General features: G+C 44.9%; 1 protein-coding gene across 7 annotated transcripts in view; it reads left to right on the forward strand.

Moving 5' to 3' along the window:
- Positions 1 to 20572, forward strand: part of gtf2ird1 (GTF2I repeat domain containing 1) — a 210664-nt gene that overhangs the window by 65348 nt on the left and 124744 nt on the right. For all 7 annotated transcript variants that reach the window (XM_043718738.1, XM_043718735.1, XM_043718734.1 and 4 more), the window contains 3 exons: positions 1330 to 1479; positions 2476 to 2659; positions 3499 to 3815. In XM_043718738.1, the coding sequence (XP_043574673.1) occupies positions 1330 to 1479; positions 2476 to 2659; positions 3499 to 3815 (651 nt within the window). The remainder of the gene's footprint in view (positions 1 to 1329; positions 1480 to 2475; positions 2660 to 3498; positions 3816 to 20572) is intronic.

A 20572-nucleotide genomic window follows, 5' to 3' on the forward strand; every position in this document is an offset into this window, starting at 1 on the left:
TGGAGCATCTTGGGGTATTATACCAAACCATGTCCTTTCTTATTGAGGAACAGTCAAGGTTATTTTGTATTGGTGATGATGTCTGCTCATAGACAAAGAGAGAGCAGTTAATGCTTCATTTACTTTACAAGAGGATTTCATTGGATGTCCCAGCTAACGTTACATAGAGTCATAGAGATGTACAGCATGGAAACAGACCCTTTGGTCCAACTTGTCCACGCCCACCAGGTATCCCAACGCAATCTAGTTCCATCGGCCAGCACCTGGCCCATATCCCTCCAAACCCTTCCTATTCATATACCCATCCAGATGCCTTTTAAATTTTGCAATTGTACTAGCCTCCACCATTTTCTCTGGAAGCTCATTCCATACACGTGTGAAAAAGTTGCCCCTTAGGTATGTGATGTCCAGTTTATAAAAGGTCCCAGAAAAACGCTCAAGCTCTGAATTGTTACTGAATCCTTTGGGGTGAGGTTGGAATCATTCCAAATCCTGAGCCCAGAACGGTCATGAGGTTCCATTCCTAGATCCAGACGGGTGCAAAGGGCAAATTATTTGAATGATAAAGAATTAAGTCACGGTCTGTGACTACTTTCCCCATCTGCCACATCAGCTGAGACAGAGGGAGCCAAATTAATATTTTGTTCAATGAGAAGGTGCACAACTCGGGAGTATTAACTTAAAAACCAAAAGAACTGCTGATACTGTAAATCAGAAACATAGAACAAATTGCTGGAAAAGCTCAGCAGATCGGTCAGCATCTGTGGAGAGAAATCAGAGTTGACATTTCTGGTCAAGTGACTCTTCCTCAGAACTGTTAACACTCCACAGATGCTGAGCTTCTCCAGTAACTTCCGTTTTTAGTTTGCGAAGGGAATTTTAAAGTTGCTCTCAGGGCTCTGCAGTGTGTGGTCAGGTGTGGGCTGCTGCGTCTAATGCCAAATGCTCTAGTTAGCTTTCTGGCTCAGGACCAATGTAAATAGAGGTCAGGGTGCCAGTCATCTGCCTCTTCTTTCAGTATGAGCATTTGTTCTGAATCCTTGGGCTGGTCTGGGGGCGTTGACTCTGGGTCTTCCTTCAATATGTGGCTTAAACAAGTTTAAACACATGGTATGGTTAACACTCTCATTTTAGCAACAGGCTTCGAAGATTGACCTCAAATTCCTACTTCCCTTATTTCAGTAGATGAGAGAGTTAGAGCTTCCAACTAATATAGCAGACGGTTAAAGTTCGGACCGTGTTCCTGCACTGGGAACTACATGGTGAATTTTACATTGTCACCTAGCATTGATCTCTGAGCTAAACCTCCATCTCTCTTTCTCTCTTCAGCAGCCAACTGGAACGCACATCTCCGGGAGATGGAGATGTTGAAAATGGTGACTGACAATGGACGGAGTGTCCAAAGGGACTCGCTGGATCCCATGACTGACATTTTTGTCCTTCGCAAAATGGTCGAAGAAGTGTTCGCTGTTCTTTACAGTGAGTGTGTGGAGTATGAGAGATTGTGTATAGTGCACACTGGGAGAGCGGCTGGATCAGTTTTTGATAGGGGTTTAGGTGTACACAGAACAGTGTAGACAGCACAAACTTGTTCCAGAAGTATCAGGGCACTATTTAACTGGGGCAGTCTCTGGCTTTGCCGGGACACTATTCTACTGGCGCTCTCTGGCTCTGCCAAGGGCACTGTTGCACTGGCGTTCTCTGGTTCTGCCAGGGTACTGTTTTACTGGAGCTTTCTGGCTCTGCTGGGGGATACTGTTCCAGTGGAGCTCTCTGGCTGTGTCGGGAGCACTGTTCCAGTGGAGCACTCTGGCTCTGCTGGGAGCACTGTTCCACTGGCGCTCTATGGCTCTGCTGGGGCACTGTTCCACTGGCGCTCTATGGCTCTGCTGGGGATGCTGTTCCAGTGGTGCTCTCTGGCTCTGCCAGGGGTACTGCTGCTGGAGCTGTGTGGCTCTCCTGGGGGCACTGTTTCTGTGGCATTTTCTGGCTTTGCTGTGGGCGCTGTTCCAGTGGCGCTCTCTGGCTCTGCCGACAGCACTGTTCCACTGGAGCTCTCTGGCTCTGCCGACAGCACTGTTCCACTGGAGCTCATTGGCTCTGCCGACAGCACTGTTCCACTGGAGCTCTCTGGCTCTGTCAGCCTACTGTTCTGGACCCACTGCTGAGTGTGATTCATTGTAAGGCCACAAGGTCTACTGCTTATAGATTAAAAATTCTCATTATTTAATCAGGAAAAACTTGCTCATCTAGAGTTGCTTATAAATATTTGGCTGTGAGTCATATTTTTAAAATAAATCATTTTACTATTTCCTGCACAATTGTTCAAATATGTGCCAAGTGACAACATCATGGTGAGACTAAGGGAATTGTGTTTGTTGTGAAGTAATGTGAGACAACGTTGAGAATTTGGACCTATCGCGTGTTGGTTTGGACTTCCTTCGTCATTAATGATCAAACACACTTCGGTTTCAGGTGAGGCCCTGGAAAAGTCTTCAATTGTCCCTGTGCCTTATGAGAAAATCTTGAAGGATCCACCTTCTGTCGTGGTTCATGGGCTGCCTGACGGGGTCAGCTTCAAGCGGCCATCTGAGTATGAAGCCCACACTCTGAAGAGGATTCTGGAACGGAGTAACCGAATTCGTTTTATTCTGAAAAGGTATTTGCCTGTGAAATGTGTTGTTGTATGAGAGAGCGAGAAGACTGACTCACTCGCACACTGACAGGCTGAGTGAGGCAGAACTGTGTTCCACACCATTACCCATTTGAACAGTACTTGACAGCAAACAAAGGACAGTAAGAATGTAGTGAAAGAACACCAACTTGCATTTCTGTGGCATCCCACTCTGTAGCTAATGAAGAGCTTGACAAGTTACACATTATTTGTAACGTAGGAAATGCGACAGACATTTAGCAATGTAACATTGATCCAAAATCTGCGTTAGGTGTTGGTCGCAGACAAAATATTGGCAAGGACACTGGTAGAGAAACTATCTGCTCTTCCTCGGGTAGAGGCAAGACGTAATTTTTGTGGGACAACCCCTTGGCACGATGACCCATCAAAGTAGTCTGACAGTGCCACACACTCTCATTGCTGTGGTTAATTTGTCAGTCTGGAGATTGGGTTCAAGTCTCTATCTCACATCTTTTTGACCCAGATGTGAGAGGAGCTCCTACTGAAGCCAAAGTTAATCTGAGATGCAAATACTTGTAGACCTGTAGCTTTACACACTCCTGCCTTTTGACGGTGAAATTACGAGACGGAGAGTTGCGATATTAGTACAAGTACTTTTGAGTTCTTCCGAATTGTAGACTGGCCTCCTCAAATCCGGAGAATCCCCAGTGTATGAGATGCCCCTTATCTGTGTTTCCTCAATCTCAATATATGAGAGCTCCAGTCTGAGTCCCATGCATGTACGTATCTCATGTGTTTTAGAGTTTAAAGCTGCATTGTCATGGGAGCTCTGAACTTCTCATCTTCCCCTCTGTTTGCTCCAGGTCAATCGATGAGGATCTCCAGGAGGTGAGGACCCATGTGGACCGGGATCGGGAAATCCAGCCTGGGAAAAGTACTTGTGATTTTAATCGGGAGAGTCCGGTGGCTAAAGTATCCAATCAGGACACAAGCAACGGACGGACACCACCACAATTTCTTTATGACCTCCCAGGTTCCAGGATTCCATTGGATTTAAACCAGGACCTTTTGACTATGAGGCCTACAGCAAACCTGAACCACGGCCTTTCACCCACTGGAGCCTCAATTATGATGGACTCGAATAAGCTCACTCCTGCTCGAGACTGCGCTGATGATACTGGTAAAAGCCTTTTATATTCACACCAGCAGCACTTGGTTTAAAGAAAACAACAGTTAAAGCCTTGGGGGATTGTCATGTGCAGATTGGCCAGTATCAGGAGATCTGCAAAGTTTCTTTTGTTCCCCTGGATTCCACCCCCACACTCCACCCAAAACAGTTAGAGCACAGTTCGTTTCAGCGTGTAGCTAATTCCACCATATCCTAACCGTACAGTACTGAAGAGGCCGTACAGCCTATTGAGTCTGCACTGTAAACGTACATTAATCCCATCAGTGCCAGCACTTGGCCCATCAGTCCTCATCCTTGTGAGGATTTCTACCTCAACGACCCTCCCAGGCAGTGCATTCCGCATTTCCACCATTCTCCTGAATGCAGAAAAAAAATCCTCTCATTCCCTTTAAACCTCCTGCCTTTCAGGTATGCCCCCTTGTTATTGACCTTCCAACCCAGGGGAACTGCTGCTTTCTATTCATCCTGTCCATGTCCCTCATAATCTTATACATCTCTGTCAGGTCCCTTCTCAACCTTCTCTGTTCCAAAGAAAACAACCCAAGCTTATCCAGTCTCTTTTTGTAACTAAACTGCTTCACCCCAGGCAACATCCTGGTGAATCTTCTCTGCACTCGCTCCAGTGCAGTCACATCCTTCCTATAATGCAGTGACCAGAACTGTACACAATACTCCAGTATTTTTTTGTCTAGTTCCAACATTACCGCCCTGCTTTTATAATCTATGCCATGACTGATAAAGGCAGGTCATAGACTCCTATGCCTTCTTAATGACCCTATTAATCTGTTTTGCTGCCTTCAGGGATCTGTGGATAATCTTCCTAGTGACCTGCCATTCATTGAGTACTCCCTTATTACTTTTTCCAAAGTACATCACCTTCCACTTATCAAGGTTAAATTCCATCTGCCACTGATCTGCCCATCTCACCAATCTGTTTATATCCTCCTGCAATCTAACATATCTCTCCTCATGGTCAACCACCCAGCCAGACACTCATCCACAAACTTACTTATAATTCCCCTCTCAACGATTTCTTCTATAGTGTTCACATACGTTGTTAACAATAAGGGACCCAGCACTGATCCCTGGGGTATGCCATTGAACACTGACCTCCAGTCACTCAAACAGCCTTCTACTACAATCTCTGTCTCCTGACATTAAGCCAATTTTGGATCCAACTTAACAAGTTACCTGAGACCCTTTGTGCTTTTACCTTCTTTATCACTCTCCCACGTGGGACCTTGTTAAAGGCTTTGCTGAAATCCATATAAACTATATCAACTCCACTAATCTCATCCACACACCCGGTCATCTCCTTGGAAAATTCAGTCAAATTTGTTAAACGTGACCTCCCTCTGACAAAGCCATGCTGACTACCTGTGATCAAACCTTGCCTCTGAGTGGAGATTGATTCTCTCTTTTTCAGAAATTTTCTCCAACAATGTTTCTGTGATCTGTAGGTCTCTGCTTTATCCCTATTGCCCTTCTTGAAAAGCGGAACCACATTAGCTGTCCTCCGGTCCTCTTTCACCGCCCCTGTGGTCAAAGTCCCTGGGATTTCCTCCCACATCAACCTGGGATATGAATCATCCAGCTTTGTTCACGTTTAAGCCTGCCAAAACCTCCTCACTCCTTGTATCAATCTGCTCAAGAGCCTCTTCCTGAATTGTGTATTGATAGTCATCTTCTCATGAGTGAAGACAGACAGGGGGTATTAATGTCCTGAACTAACATCCTCTAGCTCCACACACAGATTGCCCTCTTGATCCCTAATAGGCTCTTTTCATTCCCTGGTTATCTTTCCCATGATATACCTTATGGAATGGCCAAAGCTTAAATGAAAGAACTATCTCCTTTATGGAATTCTCCCTAATCTTGCCAGCAAGCGTTTTGCATGGCCCACCTTTGTTCTAACTGCATTCTTAAGTTTCCCTGCACTTTCTATACTCCACTGAGGCTTCTGTCGATTTGCTCCTGTTTGTACCTATTAAAAACCTTTTTATCCCTTTTTTATCCAGCCCTGAATATTCCTCGATATCCAGCGTTCTCTGGGCTCATATGTTTCACCCTAAAGGGAATGTGCTGGGTCTATACTCTCACATTTTGAATGACCTCCCCATTGTTCTTCCATAGATTTACACAAAAGTAGTTTCTCCCAGTCTAGTTTGGCCAGATCCTGCCTTATTATAATAAAATCTGGCTTCCTCGATCCAAATCCACTAAAATGCTCTCTCACTGCCCCCTAGCTCCAGCCCTAAACCTTCCATATTTTGATATTAAAAAGCTCTCCTGGATATGTTTCAAAAATTCAGCTCCCTCTTAAACCCTTTCACACTATCACCATTCCAAATAATGTTGGGGGAAGTTGAAAACATTAATCAAACTATTTTGTTGGTTTTACACACCTCATTGAGTTGTCTCCATATCTGGTCCTTTATTGCTCCCTGTCAGTTTGGGGTCTACCATACACTCCCAGCAATGTGACTATCCCCAGTGACTGCTTTTCCTACCACTTCGCCAGCCCCTCCTCAGCCTCCCTGGAGTTGAAATAGACGGCATAGATGGGCAATTTGCATATGATTTCCTGGTATAGTGGATGGCCAAAGCTTAAGGAACTACCTGCTTTAGGTCTAATTGAAAGAAATTTGTTTTGGTTGAGAAATAGGCAGTACGATGGCTCCATGGTTAGCACTGCTACCTCACAGCATCAGAGACCCTGGTTCGATTCCACCCTCGGGCGACTTTGCGAACTCCACCCATTCTCCCCTATGTCTGTGCGTGGTTCCATCAGATGGTCCGGTTTCCTCCCACACTCCAAAGATTAGGTGGGATTGGCCATGCTGAGTTGCCCACAGTGCCCAGGCATGTGCAGACTAGATGGGTTAACCACGGTAAAATGCGAGGTTTCAGGGATACGGTGGTGGGCTGGTGCAGACTCGATGGGCCACATGGCCTCTTCTGCATGGTAGGGATTCTGTGATTCTAACTAAGTTGAGACTGAAGAGCCCATTAGTCTGAGTTGGATTTAATTCCTGAGTCCAAGAGATTAATTCTTAGTGCCCACCTCACCTTTTACCAGTGATTTGTGTCCTTCTGCTCCTGACATTTTGAATCACCAGGTACCGCCCTGGTTTTGCTGTTGTTGCTGCCTGCTGCCAAACCCAACTGAGGGCATGGCGGGGACCAGTGTGGGGAGTGCAGTGGTATGACTGGCAGGTTGTGATAGGCTTTGAATGCCAGCAAAGACATTGTGCCATGGGTCAGCCCGAGTAGGTGCAGAAACTTGAACTTTGTCTGCTAGGTGGCATTGATATGAGTCTGATTTATGTCTCGTGCCAATTCTAAACTGGGTGTTTGACAAGATGGTGCAGTCCGAGAGTGCTTTAAAGAGAAGCAAAATATTCCAAAATTATCAGGTGAATGGTTGTGTGCGTGGATACAGTTTTTTTCGAACTTGGGAACACAAACCTAACATCCTCTGAGCCATCTTTTTTTTAATCTATTTTTATTACCAGTGCTGTCATCTCGACCTGCACACCAGTCCCATTCACATGTTCCAGTCTTACAGCTAGCATTTAAAAGGCTTTGAGGCAAAGCCAGTTCTGTTTGACCAGTAGTCTCCTGTGGTTATGGGATACTAATTGAAAACCTGCCAACACTGAAGGAAGAAATTCAGAGCTTTGCAAAATGTTAAGGAGGAAGATTGTGCCATTTAGTGGAATTTTAAGGCATGCTGCCTTATCAATATTTGATTAATTTACACAGAAATGGTTCACGTATGTCACAATTATTTCAACAGCTTTTATATTTTCAATGCAGTGGCTGTATCTTGTGGGGTGCTTGCAGTCTAAAGCCTCATACTTTGCTGTTAATGAATAGAAATGACTTTGTCTTTTTGAAGTATGACACAACACTAACTCTGTCCCGATAGTTCAGTAGATAAGTACAGTGCCAGGCAAAATTCTGATCCTTCCAGACAAGCTTTCGGTCCAGTAGCTGGTCTCTGTCATTCTCAGGAGCTGCAGAGCCCCTGCCCACCTTTCCACCCTGGTATATCAGAGTATGCCTCCACTTTTCCCTGGCTATTTGCCTGTGCCCGTCCTCAGCTAGACTGAGAGTGATGTGGAGTCTGCCACGCGAGACAGGATTTGAAACAAAAACTCCCCCTCCTGCTGCTAAGGAAATGGACCAGTTCATTGGCTAAATTTAAAGATGACCTCAGTAAGTCAAGAAAGGAAGAGCATGCTTTGATATTTCACTGTTTGTGTCCTCAGGATGTAACGCAGCATTTCATAATCGAGTGAGCCACTCTACTGGATGGACAGTAACTGCTGCTAAGGTTATGTCATTGAATACTGCACCCAGTTTGTACACCGCATGGTTGCACAAGCAGCAGATTAATATCAGCAATTGTCATCTCTCTCTTGAAAATTCTCAGCAAGGATTAATGTGGCCTGAGGTACTGCGAAAGCATCATGTGCTTTAGCACCTACCATGGGAATCTCCAAGTTCTGATCAATTCAGCTTGACAGGGCAGCATTCTTCCAACACTGCACTGAAGTGCCAGTCTTGATTGGCACTTGGCATTTCCTCTTCCATTAAATTTGTGTGGAAAATCAGCGGTTACTTTGATTATACATTTAAACGGGGTTTCCAATGATCTCCTGCTGAAATTATGGCAGAAATGTTTCTCTGGTTTGATCAATGATCTGGAATATGTGACAATCCTCAACCACCAACTTTGAGGTGAGAGAGAGCTATCAATCAAGCTGGATGGAAATCTAAAGGAGATTTGCTTCAGCTTGAATCTTGGGTGAGGGCTCCTGCTGTATCCCTTGTGTCACTGGCCCAACCTTTGTGGCAAAGCAGTATTTCTTCAGACCACTGTTTCATTCACATCCAGTGTAGCCTACTGTCTGAGAAAAGTCAACTACCAGAGAATATGGTCTCACAAGAAAATTGTGAACACCCATCAATAGGAAAGTTCTTACGTTGCAGAAAACAAATATATTTAACTTACTGTAAAGAAAAAATGTAAGTTGTAGCCCTGAGGACAGATAATTGAGAGCCGACAGGAGCAGAAGATATCAAATTGTCACGACAGCAGAAATACCAAACCTACCCTCATGGATCAATGTTGAAAGGATAAATCATCAGTAATTATTATTCAAAATCATGAACAGTTGGTTTAGAAATCTTGTTAGTGGTTTATCTAACTCTTTATGGTTCTTTACGAAAGATATATTGCTGTATAAGTGCTTAACAGAAAACTTTTTTTAAAAACCCTATTATCAATATGTTGCAATGCATCTCCGTTTGAGGTTTATCTGGAACAGTGCAGTGTACAAAGTGTCCTCCACAGTTATTGCATGCAGCAAAGCCAAAAGGTAGGTCCAATGAGAATAGCCTACTGGAATGGTTTATGAATGGCCTCCCACATCCTGCAGAACAGTCGAGCGGTTAGTAAATGTGCTGTAGTGTGGACTTTTTAAAAAAAAACTTTTTAGCTATTGTATGTTATGGGATGGGTGAAGCAATTACTAAGAATTACATTGTTGAGATGTGGTTGAATTTTTTGTGGCTGTGCTTATCATGAATGAGAGGAAATGTCTTTGTTGTAACAAGCCATAATGGTGAGTTGGCATCGATGACTCCCACAACAGTGCCACCAACGAGCGGAGGTCTCAACTGAAAGTGTCACGTCGTGACCTTTTAGAAGTGACGTACTAAAAAGGCATCAGGATGGGTATATGAATAGGAAGGGTTTAGAGGGAGATGGGCTAAGTGTTGGCAAATGGAACTAGATTAATTTAGGATATCTGGTCGGCATGGATGAGTTGGACCGAAGGGTCTGTTTCCGTGCTGTACATTTCAATGACTCTATTTCCAATACCACAAAGCATCATTGAATTGTGACAACAGGAAATGGGCTTGACAAATAGGAAATCTTCAGAATGTGTTGTTATTCTCCTGTGGAGGTGCACACAAGGGGTCAAGACAAGAATTGAGTAAAGGAGTGAACTGGACCAGGGCATATAGATTTAATTCCGTTTTCATTTTGAATTTGTACAATTTGTTCTTACTTTAGATTTCAACTTTTTAACTCCTGTGTCAAAGGAAACTCCCTTTGTAATCGTGTCACTTTTTAATTACACCTTCCCTGCAGGGGTACTGTTGTAGTTACGATTATAAAGTGGGGCATAGGAATCTATATAATGGAGGAAACATTGTCAGGAAATCCATATGGATTCAAGATGATTGTGATGGATACATTACACCAACCAAATAAGTCCAGAAGAGTAAAACTGCACACATGAGCAGCATGGAGTCAAAGAGATGTACAGCACAAAAACAGACCCTTCGGTCCAACTCATCCGCGCTGAACAGATACCCTAGTCCCGTTTGCCAGCAATTAGTCCATATCCCTCTAAACCCTTCCAATTCATATACCTGTCCAGGTGCCTTTTAAATGTTGTAATTGTACCAGCCTCCACCACTTCCTCTGGCAGCTAATTCCATACATGCACCACCCACACATTAAAAAGTTACTCCTTAGGTCCCTTTTAAATCTTTCCCCTCTCAAGCAATCTTTTTTTTCTAATCACCAGCTGCATGAATAGTCTGTGTACTGAAAGTACTTCACAAAATGTCATTCATATTTCCTGCTCACATCTTGGTTCAGTTTAACCCAGGATGACTCTGATAGCTGCTGTACATGAAAGGGTTAATACTGAGGCATGCCATTAGCACAGCCCATCTGCATGATGTCATATGGATCGTGGGGAGAACAGCTTAAGATATAAAATGAGTGCGATGTAACATCAAGTCGTGTCAAAGTTTTTCTAACAATGTCTTTCCTGTCAAAACTAACGAGTTGCTGACATGCAATGAACTATTCGTTGTTCAATACAAGAAACTCTTCGAATTAAACAGGAGGTGGCTTCCCTCTACCACACTAAGCAGACAGACCTTGAGACTCACTACACTTGGAGGATTACAGCCACAACCCTTCACTGTGAGCAGCAGCTGAGACAGTGCCATAAGTTGGCATGGCTGTACGACAGGAGGCAAAGTCTCGTGGCTCAGACTTTGTCTGTTTCTCTCATTCTCAGATGAGAGGATCAAATGTCCTATTGGTCTTTAAGCCGCCTACAATGCATTATTAATGCTTGACATTTCCTTTGACTGGGAGTCTCATTTCCTCCTTGAATGAGCCATAGTTGAAAGATGTTCACATCAGAAGGACTCTTCCTGGCTTAACTAGCACATGAAAGCTGGATTGGAATTGAAAAGCGAAGATATTTCCGAGTTGTCAGATATGGTGGAGCTGGGAGGCCAATTTACAGCTGCCTCACCCTGAGCTTTACATTCAAACCGAGCAGAATGAACTCATTTACCTTCCTGTACAAAGTGAATCTATCTTTAACTATACAGAGTTCCATTTGTCTTGGACATAGAAAGGATAGAAAAGGGAGGCAAGAGAGGAGGGACAGTGGCATTTTTGATAAGGGATAGCATTACTGCTGTACTTAGGGAGGATATACCTGGAAATACATCCAGGGAAGTTATTCGGGTGGAACTGAGAAATAAGAAAGGGATGATCACCTTCTCTAGTAGGTACATCCACATACTGAATCAGAAAATTGTCTTGCACACACTTAACAAAGTCCACTCCATCTGAACCCTTAACACTATGGCAGTCCCAGTCAATGTTTGGAAAGTTAAAATCCCCCACCATAACCACCCTATTATTCTTACAGTTATCTGACTATTGGGATTGTATTATAGACCCCCCCAATAGTCAGAGGGAAATTGAAAAACAAATTTATAAGCCGATTTCAGTTATCTGTAAGAATAATAGGGTGGTTATGGTGGGGGATTTTAACTTTCCAAACATTGACTGGGACTGCCATAGTGTTAAGGGTTCAGATGGAGTGGACTTTGTTAAGTGTGTGCAAGACAATTTTCTGATTCAGTATGTGGATGTACCTACTAGAGAAGGTGCAAAACTTGACCTACTCTTGGGAAATAAGGCAGGGCAGGTGACGGAGGTGTCGGTAGGGGAGCACTTTCGGGCCAGTGACCATAATTCTATTAGTTTTAAAATCGTGATGGAAAAGGATGGACTCGATCTAACAGTTGAAGTTCTAAATTGGAGAAAGGCCAATTTTGATGATATTACGCAAGAACTTTCAAAAGCTGATTGGGGGCAGCTGTTCGCAGGTAAAGGAACGGCTGAAAAAAGAGAAACCTTCAGAAATAAGATAACAAAAATCCAGAGAAAATATATTCCTGTCATGGTGAAAGGGAAGGCTGGTAGGTATAGGGAATGCTGGATGACTAGAGAAATTGAGGGTTTGGATAAGAAAAAGGAGGAAGCATATGTCAGGTATTGACAGCAGAGATTGAGAGAATCCTTACAAGAGTATAACGGCAGTTAGAGTATACTTAAGAGGGAAATCAGGAGGGCAAAGAGGGGACATGAGATAGCTTTGACAAATAGAGCTAAGGAGAATGCAAAGGGTTTTCACAAATACGTTAAGGACAAAAGGGTAACTTGAGAGAGAATAGGACCCCTCAACTTTCCAAACTAGGAGAAAGTGAGGACTGCAGATGCTGGAGATTAGAGTCGAGAGTGTGGTGCTGGGAAAGTACAGCAGGTCAGAAAGCATCTGAGGAGCAGGAGAATCAATGTTTTGGGCATAAGCCCTTCATCAGGAATGAGGCTTACGGGTGGGCCTGAGAGATAAATGGGGAGTGGGGTTGGGGGGGAAGGTAGCTGAGAAAGTGATAGGTGGATGAAGGTGAGGGAGAAGGTAATACGTCAGAGCAGGGCAGTGATGGACAGGTCCGGAGGGTGGTGCCGAGTTGGAGGCTTGGGACTGCAATAATGTGGGCGAGGGGGAAATGAGGAAGCTGTTGAAATCTACATTTATCCCATGTGGTTGCAGGGTCCCAAGGCGGAATATGAGGTGTTCTTCCTCCAGGTGTCGGGTGGTAATGGTTTGGCGGTGGAGGAGGCCCAGGACCTGCATGTCCTTGACAGTGTGGGACAGGGAAGGGGAGTTGAAGTGTTGATGGGGTTGATGGGTGCGGGTGTCCCAGAGATATTCTCTGAAACGATCCGCAAGAAGATGTCCTGTCTCTCCAATGTAGAGGAGAACATATCGGGTGCAACGGATGACATTAGTAGAGGTACAGGTAAATTTCTGACGGATGTGGAAGGATCTCTTGGGGCCTTGGACGGGGGTGAGGGGAGTGGCATGGGCACAGGTTTTGCACGTGCTGCGGTGGCAGGGAATGGTGTCAAGAGTTGGGTGTGGTTTTGTGGCGGCGTGGACCTGACGAGGCAGCTGTCAAGGAATGGTCTCTCCGGAACACTGTTAGGGACAGGGAGGGAAGTATATCTTTGGTGGTGGGGTCCATCTGGAGGTGGCGGAAGTTGCGAAGGATGATGCGGTGTGAGCGGAGGTTGGTGGGGTGGAAGGTGAGGAGTAGGGAAGTACCAGGGAACAGATGTGGCAGAGGCACAGACAAAAGGGGTAGCCATGGGCACCCACATGAGACCCAGCTATGCCTGTCTGTTTTTCGGGTACGTGGAACAGTCCATCTTCAGCAGTTACACAGGCACCACCCCCCACCTGTTCCTCTGTACAATGATGACTGTATCGGCGCCACCTTATGCTCCCACGAGGAGGTTGAACAGTTCATCAACTTTACCAACACCTTCCACCCTGACCTCAAATTCACCTGTACAATGTCGGACACCTCCCTCCCCTTCCTGGACCTCTCCATCACTGTCTCTGGCGACTGACTAACGATAGACACCTATTACAAGCCCACCGACTCCCACAGCGACCAAGACGACCCTCCTCCCTCACTACCTCCTGTAAAAACGCTATCCCTTATTTCCAATCCCTCTGCCTCTGCCACATCTGTTCCCAGGATGACCAATTTCACCTTAGAAAATCCCAGATGGCGTCCTTCTTCCAGGATTGTGACTTCCCTTCCCACGTGGTTGACGATGTCCTTCAGTGCATTTCCTCCATCCCACCCTACCTCCTGTAAAAACGCTATCCCTTATTTCCAATCCCTCTGCCTCTGCCACATCTGTTCCCAGGATGACCAATTTTACCTTAGAAAATCCCAGATGGCCTCCTTCTTCCAGGATCGCGACTTCCCTTCCCACGTGGTTGACGATGCCCTTCAGTGCATTTCCTCCACTTCATGCCCCACTGCCCTTGAACCCCACCCCTCCCAATTCAACAAGGACAGAACCTCCCTGGTCCTCACCTTCCACTCCACCTCTGCATACATTGCATCATCCTCCGCCACTTCCACCACCTTCAAACGGACCCCACCACCAGAGATATATTTCCCTCCCTATCCCTATAAGTGTTCCAGAGAGACCATTCCCTCTGCGACTCCCTCATCAGGTCCATGCCCCCCCCCCCTCACAAGCCCACATCCCAGTCCTGGCACCGCAGCACGTGCAAATCCTGCACCCACGCCGCCACTCCCCTCACCTCTATCCAAGGCCACAAGGGATCCTTTCACATCCATCAGAATGTACCTCTACCAATGTCATCTACTGCATCCGTTGCACCCGGGGTGTGGTCTCCCCTGCATCGGGGAGATAGGACACCTTCTTGTGAATCGTTTCAGCGAACCTCTCTGGGACACCCGCACCTACCAACCCCATCGCCCCGTGGCTGAACACTTCAACTCCCCCTCGCACTCCCTCAGAGACATTCAGGTCCTGGGCCTCCTCCACTGCCAAACCATTACCACGCCTCATATTCCGCTTTGGGACCCTGCAACCACACAATCCAAGGCCACAAGGGATCCTTTCACATCCATCAGAATGTACCTCTACCAATGTCATCTACTGCATCCGTTGCACCTGTGGTGTGGTCTCCCCTGCATCGGGGAGATAGGACACCTTCTTGCGAATCGTTTCAGCGAACCTCTCTGGGACACCCGCACCTACCAACCCCACCGCCCCGTGGCTGAACACTTCAACTCCCCCTCGCACTCCCTCAGGGACATTCAGGTCCTGGGCCGCCTCCACTGCCAAACCGTTACCATCCGACGCCTGGAGGAAGAACGCCTCATATTCCGCTTTGGGACCCTGCAACCACACAGGATAAATGAGGATTTCAACAGCTTCATAATTTCCCCTCCCCCCACATTATCCCAGTCCCAAGCCTCCAACTCGGCACCGCCCTCCGGACCTGTCCATCACTCTCCACTCTGACCAATCACCTTCATCTACCTATAGCTTTCCCAGCTACCTCCCACCCTGCTCCCAGCACCAGCCCACAAGCCTTATTCCTGATGAAGGGCTTATGCCCAAAAAATTGATTTTCCTGCTCTTCAGATGCTGCCTGACTTGCGAACCAGCAACATACTCTCGGCCTCTCAAAGATCAGTAAGGCAGACTATGTGTGGAGCCGCAGGAGATGGGGGAGATACTAAATGAGTATTTTGCATCAGCATTTACTGTGGAGAAGGATATGGAAGATATAGAATGTGGGGAAATAGATGGTGACATCTTGGAAAATGTCCATGTTACAGAGGAGGAGGTGTTGGATGTCTTGAAATGCACAAAAGTGGATAAATCCCCAGGACCTGATCAGGTGTGATCTAGAACTCTGTGGGAAGCAAGGGAAGTGATTGCTGGGCCTCTTGCTGAGATATTTGTATCATCGATAGTCACAGGTGAGGTATAGGAAGACTGGAGGTTGGCTAATGTGGTGCCACTGTTGAAGAAGGGTGGTAAGGACAAGCCAGGGAACTATAGACCAGTGAGCCTGACGTCGGTGATAGGCAAGTTGTTGGACGAAATCCTGAGGGCCAGGATGTACATATATTTGGAAAGGCAAGGATTGATTAAGGATAGTCTACATGGCTTTGTGCGTGGGAAATATTGAGTTTATTGAAGAAGTAACAAAGAGGATTGATGAGGGCAGAGCAGTAGATGTGATCCATATGAACTTCAGTAAGGCATTTGACAAGGTTCCCCATGGGAGACTGGTGGATTACAGGGAGATCTAGCCAATTGGATACAGAACTGGCTCAAAGGTAGAAGACAGAGGGTTGTGGTGGAGGGTTGTTTCATGGATTACAGGGAGAACTAGCCAATTGGATACAGAACTGGCTCAAAGGTAGAAGACAGAGGGTTGTGGTGAAGGGTTGTTTTTCACTGGAGGCCTGTGACCAGTGGAGTGCCACAAGGATCGGTGCTAGGCCCTCTACTTTTTGTCATTTACATAAATGATTTGGATGCGAGTATAAGAGGTACAGTTAATTTGCAGATGACACCAAAATTGGAGGTATAGTGGACAGCGAAGAGAGTTACCTCCGATTACAACAGGATCTTGACCAGATGGGCCAATGGGCTGAGAAGTGGCAGATGTAGTTTAATTCAGATAAATGCGAGGTGCTGCATTTTGGGAAAGCAAATCTTAGCAGGACTTATACACTTAATGCTAAGGTCCTAGGGAGTGTTGCTGAACAAAGTGACCTTGGAGTGCATGTTACCAGGGTTGGAGGGTTTGAGCTACATGGGAGAGGCTGAACAGGCTGGGGCTGTTTTCCCTGGAGCGTCGGAGGCTGAGGGGTGACCTTATAGATGTTTACAAAATTATGAGAGGCATGGATAGGGTAAATAGACAAAGCCTTTTCCCTGAGGTTGGGGAGTCCAGAACTAGAGGGCATAGGTTTAGGGTGAGAAGGGAAAGATATAAAAGAGACTTAGGAGGCAACTTTTTCACGCAGAGGGTGGTGCGTGTATGGATTGAGCTGCCAGAGGAAGTGGTGGAGGCTGGTACAATTACAGAATTTAAAAAGCATCTGGATGGGTATGTGAATAGGAAGGATTTAGAGGGATATGGACCAAATGCTGTCAAATGGGACTAGATTTGACGAGGATATGTGGTCGGCATGGACGAGTTGGACCGAAGGGTGTGTTTCCATGCTGTACATCTCCATGACATAATGGTAACATCTATTAATGAGAAAACAGAGAGAGTAAAGACACAAATTGCTGGAAAAGTTCAGCAGGTCTAGCAGCATCTGTGAAGAGAAACTACAGATTTCTCAGTGACCCTTCCTGAGAACTGGCATCCACTCTTCTTTTGGTTTTTAAACAGGGAGAATAAGTTTGTAAATAGCTTATAGAAATCATTACTTTAGGGTGATGCTAAGAACTGCACCAAAGTGAGAGCTGGGTCGCTCCCTTTGGGGGTCAGTGGGTGGAGCTCATTTCCTCTGAGGGAGGGAATGTGGCGGCATGCAGCTGTCCTTCCGACCCTTCGATAAGTCAAACACTTGGCAAGAAATGCAGCTGCTGTCACTGTGGTACTATAACTGTGCACAGAGAGTGATCTCATAATTCATTCCTTCTAGTCTCATAATCATTGTAAAGTTAGTGGATAGATTCTGTCTCCAGGATAGAGATTTCTAATCAGCCTGTTGGTACATAGCTCTGGAGCAGCTGGGTATGGAGCCTGTTCCTTCACTTCCAAACCAGGTCACTAAGTGTCCAAGTCTGTTGTCTGGTGCACACTGACCCACCTCAGAACCCTTTCTAATCCCCCAAGGTGATAGAGCTCATTACAAATTAGTTTACAGATCACTAAACCTGAGAATCCCTCTCAATGTTTTCAGTCTGGAATCAGGAGAATGTGAGGTAGGAGTCTGGATTAATGTCTTGATCCTGTTTATGAGACACTCTTGTTTGAGGAGGAGGTTACATTACTACTTACACGATGTGAAAGCAGTCAGTCGGGATGTTCATGGTCAGATATTCAGATGAAGGCAGTTTGTCTCCCCTACACTATCCCCTCCTTATACATCATTTAACCAGACCCACAGACCAAAATTGAAAGCAATTGAGGTCTGTTCATTCACTGTAGTTGTCTTTAGGTGTGGTGATGATCAAGACAGTAAATGGGATTCCTGCCTGGACTACACCTTCTCAATGAATGCCTTCCTCTCCAACCTCTGTCCTCAACAGAACTATTTCCCTGTTTTTTATCCTTTAGGGCTGGATGACATTCCAGGTTAAAGGCATTACACCCAGAAATGTTTCCAAGCTATACCACCTTGACTTGGTCATTGTGATAGATGTCATTTTTTAAGGTCTATGCATATTGCAGTTTGAGCTTCTACTAACACATGCTTAATATAGATTATAGTACAGTTCACATGCATACTGAGGCTCGCATAGCTTATTGTGTGGTTTGTGCAACTTGCAGTGCGGTTTGCAAAGAAAGCTCATGTGCTGTAACAAAGATCAAGTTGACAGACTGGAGCAAAGCTGATTGTGAGGGACTGAGAGTAGAACTCGGTGGAAATAAAAGTGCAGCAAAATTGGTGACCAGCAATGGGAAATCTTTTTTTTTTTAGCAAAGTTAAACAGTGTAGGAGAAAATATATCTCACTTTAAGAAGAGAAAAAGACTCAATTCTAGCTGGGCCCCTTGGCATAAAAATAAACAAAAGGGAGGAATGAAGGCTTCAGAAGGAGGTAAACATAAAGTACATAGAGCGCGAAGGAAAGCAGGCTAAGAGATTGGGAGAATTTTTTAAAAATTCTGATGATAAAGAGGAATGTCAAAAGTAAGTCGTCAAAGAACAAACCAAAATAGCAATTTTTTATTGATATAAAATATTTGACTATGATGGAAATAGACCCACTAAAGTCAGGATAATACCACAGATAATGATATTGAGATGACATAAATAGCAAATAATTCATTTAAACAGGGAGGCAGAACAAGTTGATATAGAGTCATTGAGATGTACAGCATGGAAACAGACCCTTCGGTCCAACCCATCCATGCTGGCCAGATATCCCAACCCAATCAAGTCCCACCTGCCAGCACCCGGCTCATTACCCTCCAAACCCTTCCCATTCATATACCCATCCAAATGCCTCTTAAATGTTGCAATTGTACCAGCCTCCACCACTTCCTGAGTATATTTAAGATTTAACAACAATAAGGGTTATATTGATTTAATTGACACACTTGAAGATAAAACCCTGGTCTGGATGCAATACATTCACATTTTGAAAGAATGTATGGATCAGGTAGCAAAGACATTAATCCATGTATTAACTGTTTATTCAGAAAAGGTATAGAACATTACAGCGCAGTACAGGCCCTTCAGCCCTCGATGTTGCGCCGACCCGTCATAACAATCTGAAGCTCATCTAACCTACACTATTCCATGTACGTCCATATGCTTGTCCATAGACCCAGAGAACTGGTGGTTAGCTTATATTTAGCAAAGGGGCCAGAAAACGATCAGGAAATTACGGACTAGTCAGCTTACTGTCAGTGGGAGGAAAATAGTGCAATCGCAGGAGCATATGGAAAAACACACAAATGAAAAATATAACAGTGAAACTCTGCATGAATGTCAAAAAGGAAAGTTTTGTTTTGACCAAATTTACTGAAATTTTATTTTTGGAGGCAATGGCAAAGCAGTGAATGTAATTTTTCTGGGTTTGCAAGTGGCCTTCAGTAAGGAGCTGGGGATTGCCTGAATGAATAAGGTCAGAGATTCTGGAGTCAGGGAGTAGGATTCGCGAGCTGACTTTAAGACAAAAGCAAAGGGTGGGAATAAAGGCTTTTTATTGACAGTGATAGAGGGTAGGATTACTGCTGTTTTCAATTGACAGTAATAGTTTGGACTTTGGAATCAAAAACACAAGTTCTAAATTAGTAGATGACATTAAATTGGGAGTGCTAGCCAATTCAGTGGATGACTGCAACAATTTAGCATAACATGATGAAATTGTAGAATGAGTAAATAATTAGCAGATGAAGTTCAACATTGTTAAATGTCAGTCGGCACATTTAAATGAAATGAAGCCACTTAAGACTTGGAAAGTGCAAGTCTCGAAGGGTGAGAGGAACAAAGGGATCTTCAAATACAAATAAACCAGTCTCTAAAATTGCTCCACAAATTGGCAAGGCCAAAAAGCTACAAACTAAGCAGTGCGTTTTCTCGAAAGGGAGAGAGTTGATAAGGAAGTTGCACTACACCTGTATTAAACACTGGTCTGACCATACTGGGAGTATTGTTTGCAGGTGTAGTTATCTGCATTTGTGAAAAGGATCTAAAGGAATTGGAGAGGATGCAGGTTGATCCCAGAAATGCTTGGACACACCCCACGGGAAAGAAATGACAGCTGAGTCTGTTCTTTCAAAAGAAAAAGTAAGGTATCCTAATGAAGGCGTTCAAAATTATGAAAGATTTTGATACAGTGGATATAGAGAATACTTATCCACGTAGGACAGAGAGAACATCTAGAATAACCATCAATGTCAGAGAGTCACCAAGAGTTCCAAAAGGGGAATCAGGGGAAAGTTTCTTACCCAGAGCAGTTAAAGTTGGGAGTTTGCTGCCGCAGGGAGTATTAGTTTCAGAGGGAGTTAGTGGAGTCTATGAAGGAAAAGGGAATAGAGGATTATGATGGCAGATTTAGATGACAGATGGGACAATACTCAAGTGGAGTTTGAGCACTCACATGGTCTGGTTGTGTCAAATGGCCTGTTTCTGTATATCCTACAAAATGAATATAACATATTCTGCCTTACTGTTACACTGCTCCATTCTCCAGCAGTGTATCTATCCAGCCAGTGCTGGAACCCCATGTCCCTTGTCAGTGTCGCTATCTATTGTACCAGTGTCTATGACTCCCACCTCTGTCTCTCCTCCCCCTCGCACCCCCCC

The sequence above is a fragment of the Chiloscyllium plagiosum genome, chromosome 28, assembly GCF_004010195.1.
Source record: "Chiloscyllium plagiosum isolate BGI_BamShark_2017 chromosome 28, ASM401019v2, whole genome shotgun sequence".
NCBI classification, from domain to species: domain Eukaryota; kingdom Metazoa; phylum Chordata; class Chondrichthyes; order Orectolobiformes; family Hemiscylliidae; genus Chiloscyllium; species Chiloscyllium plagiosum.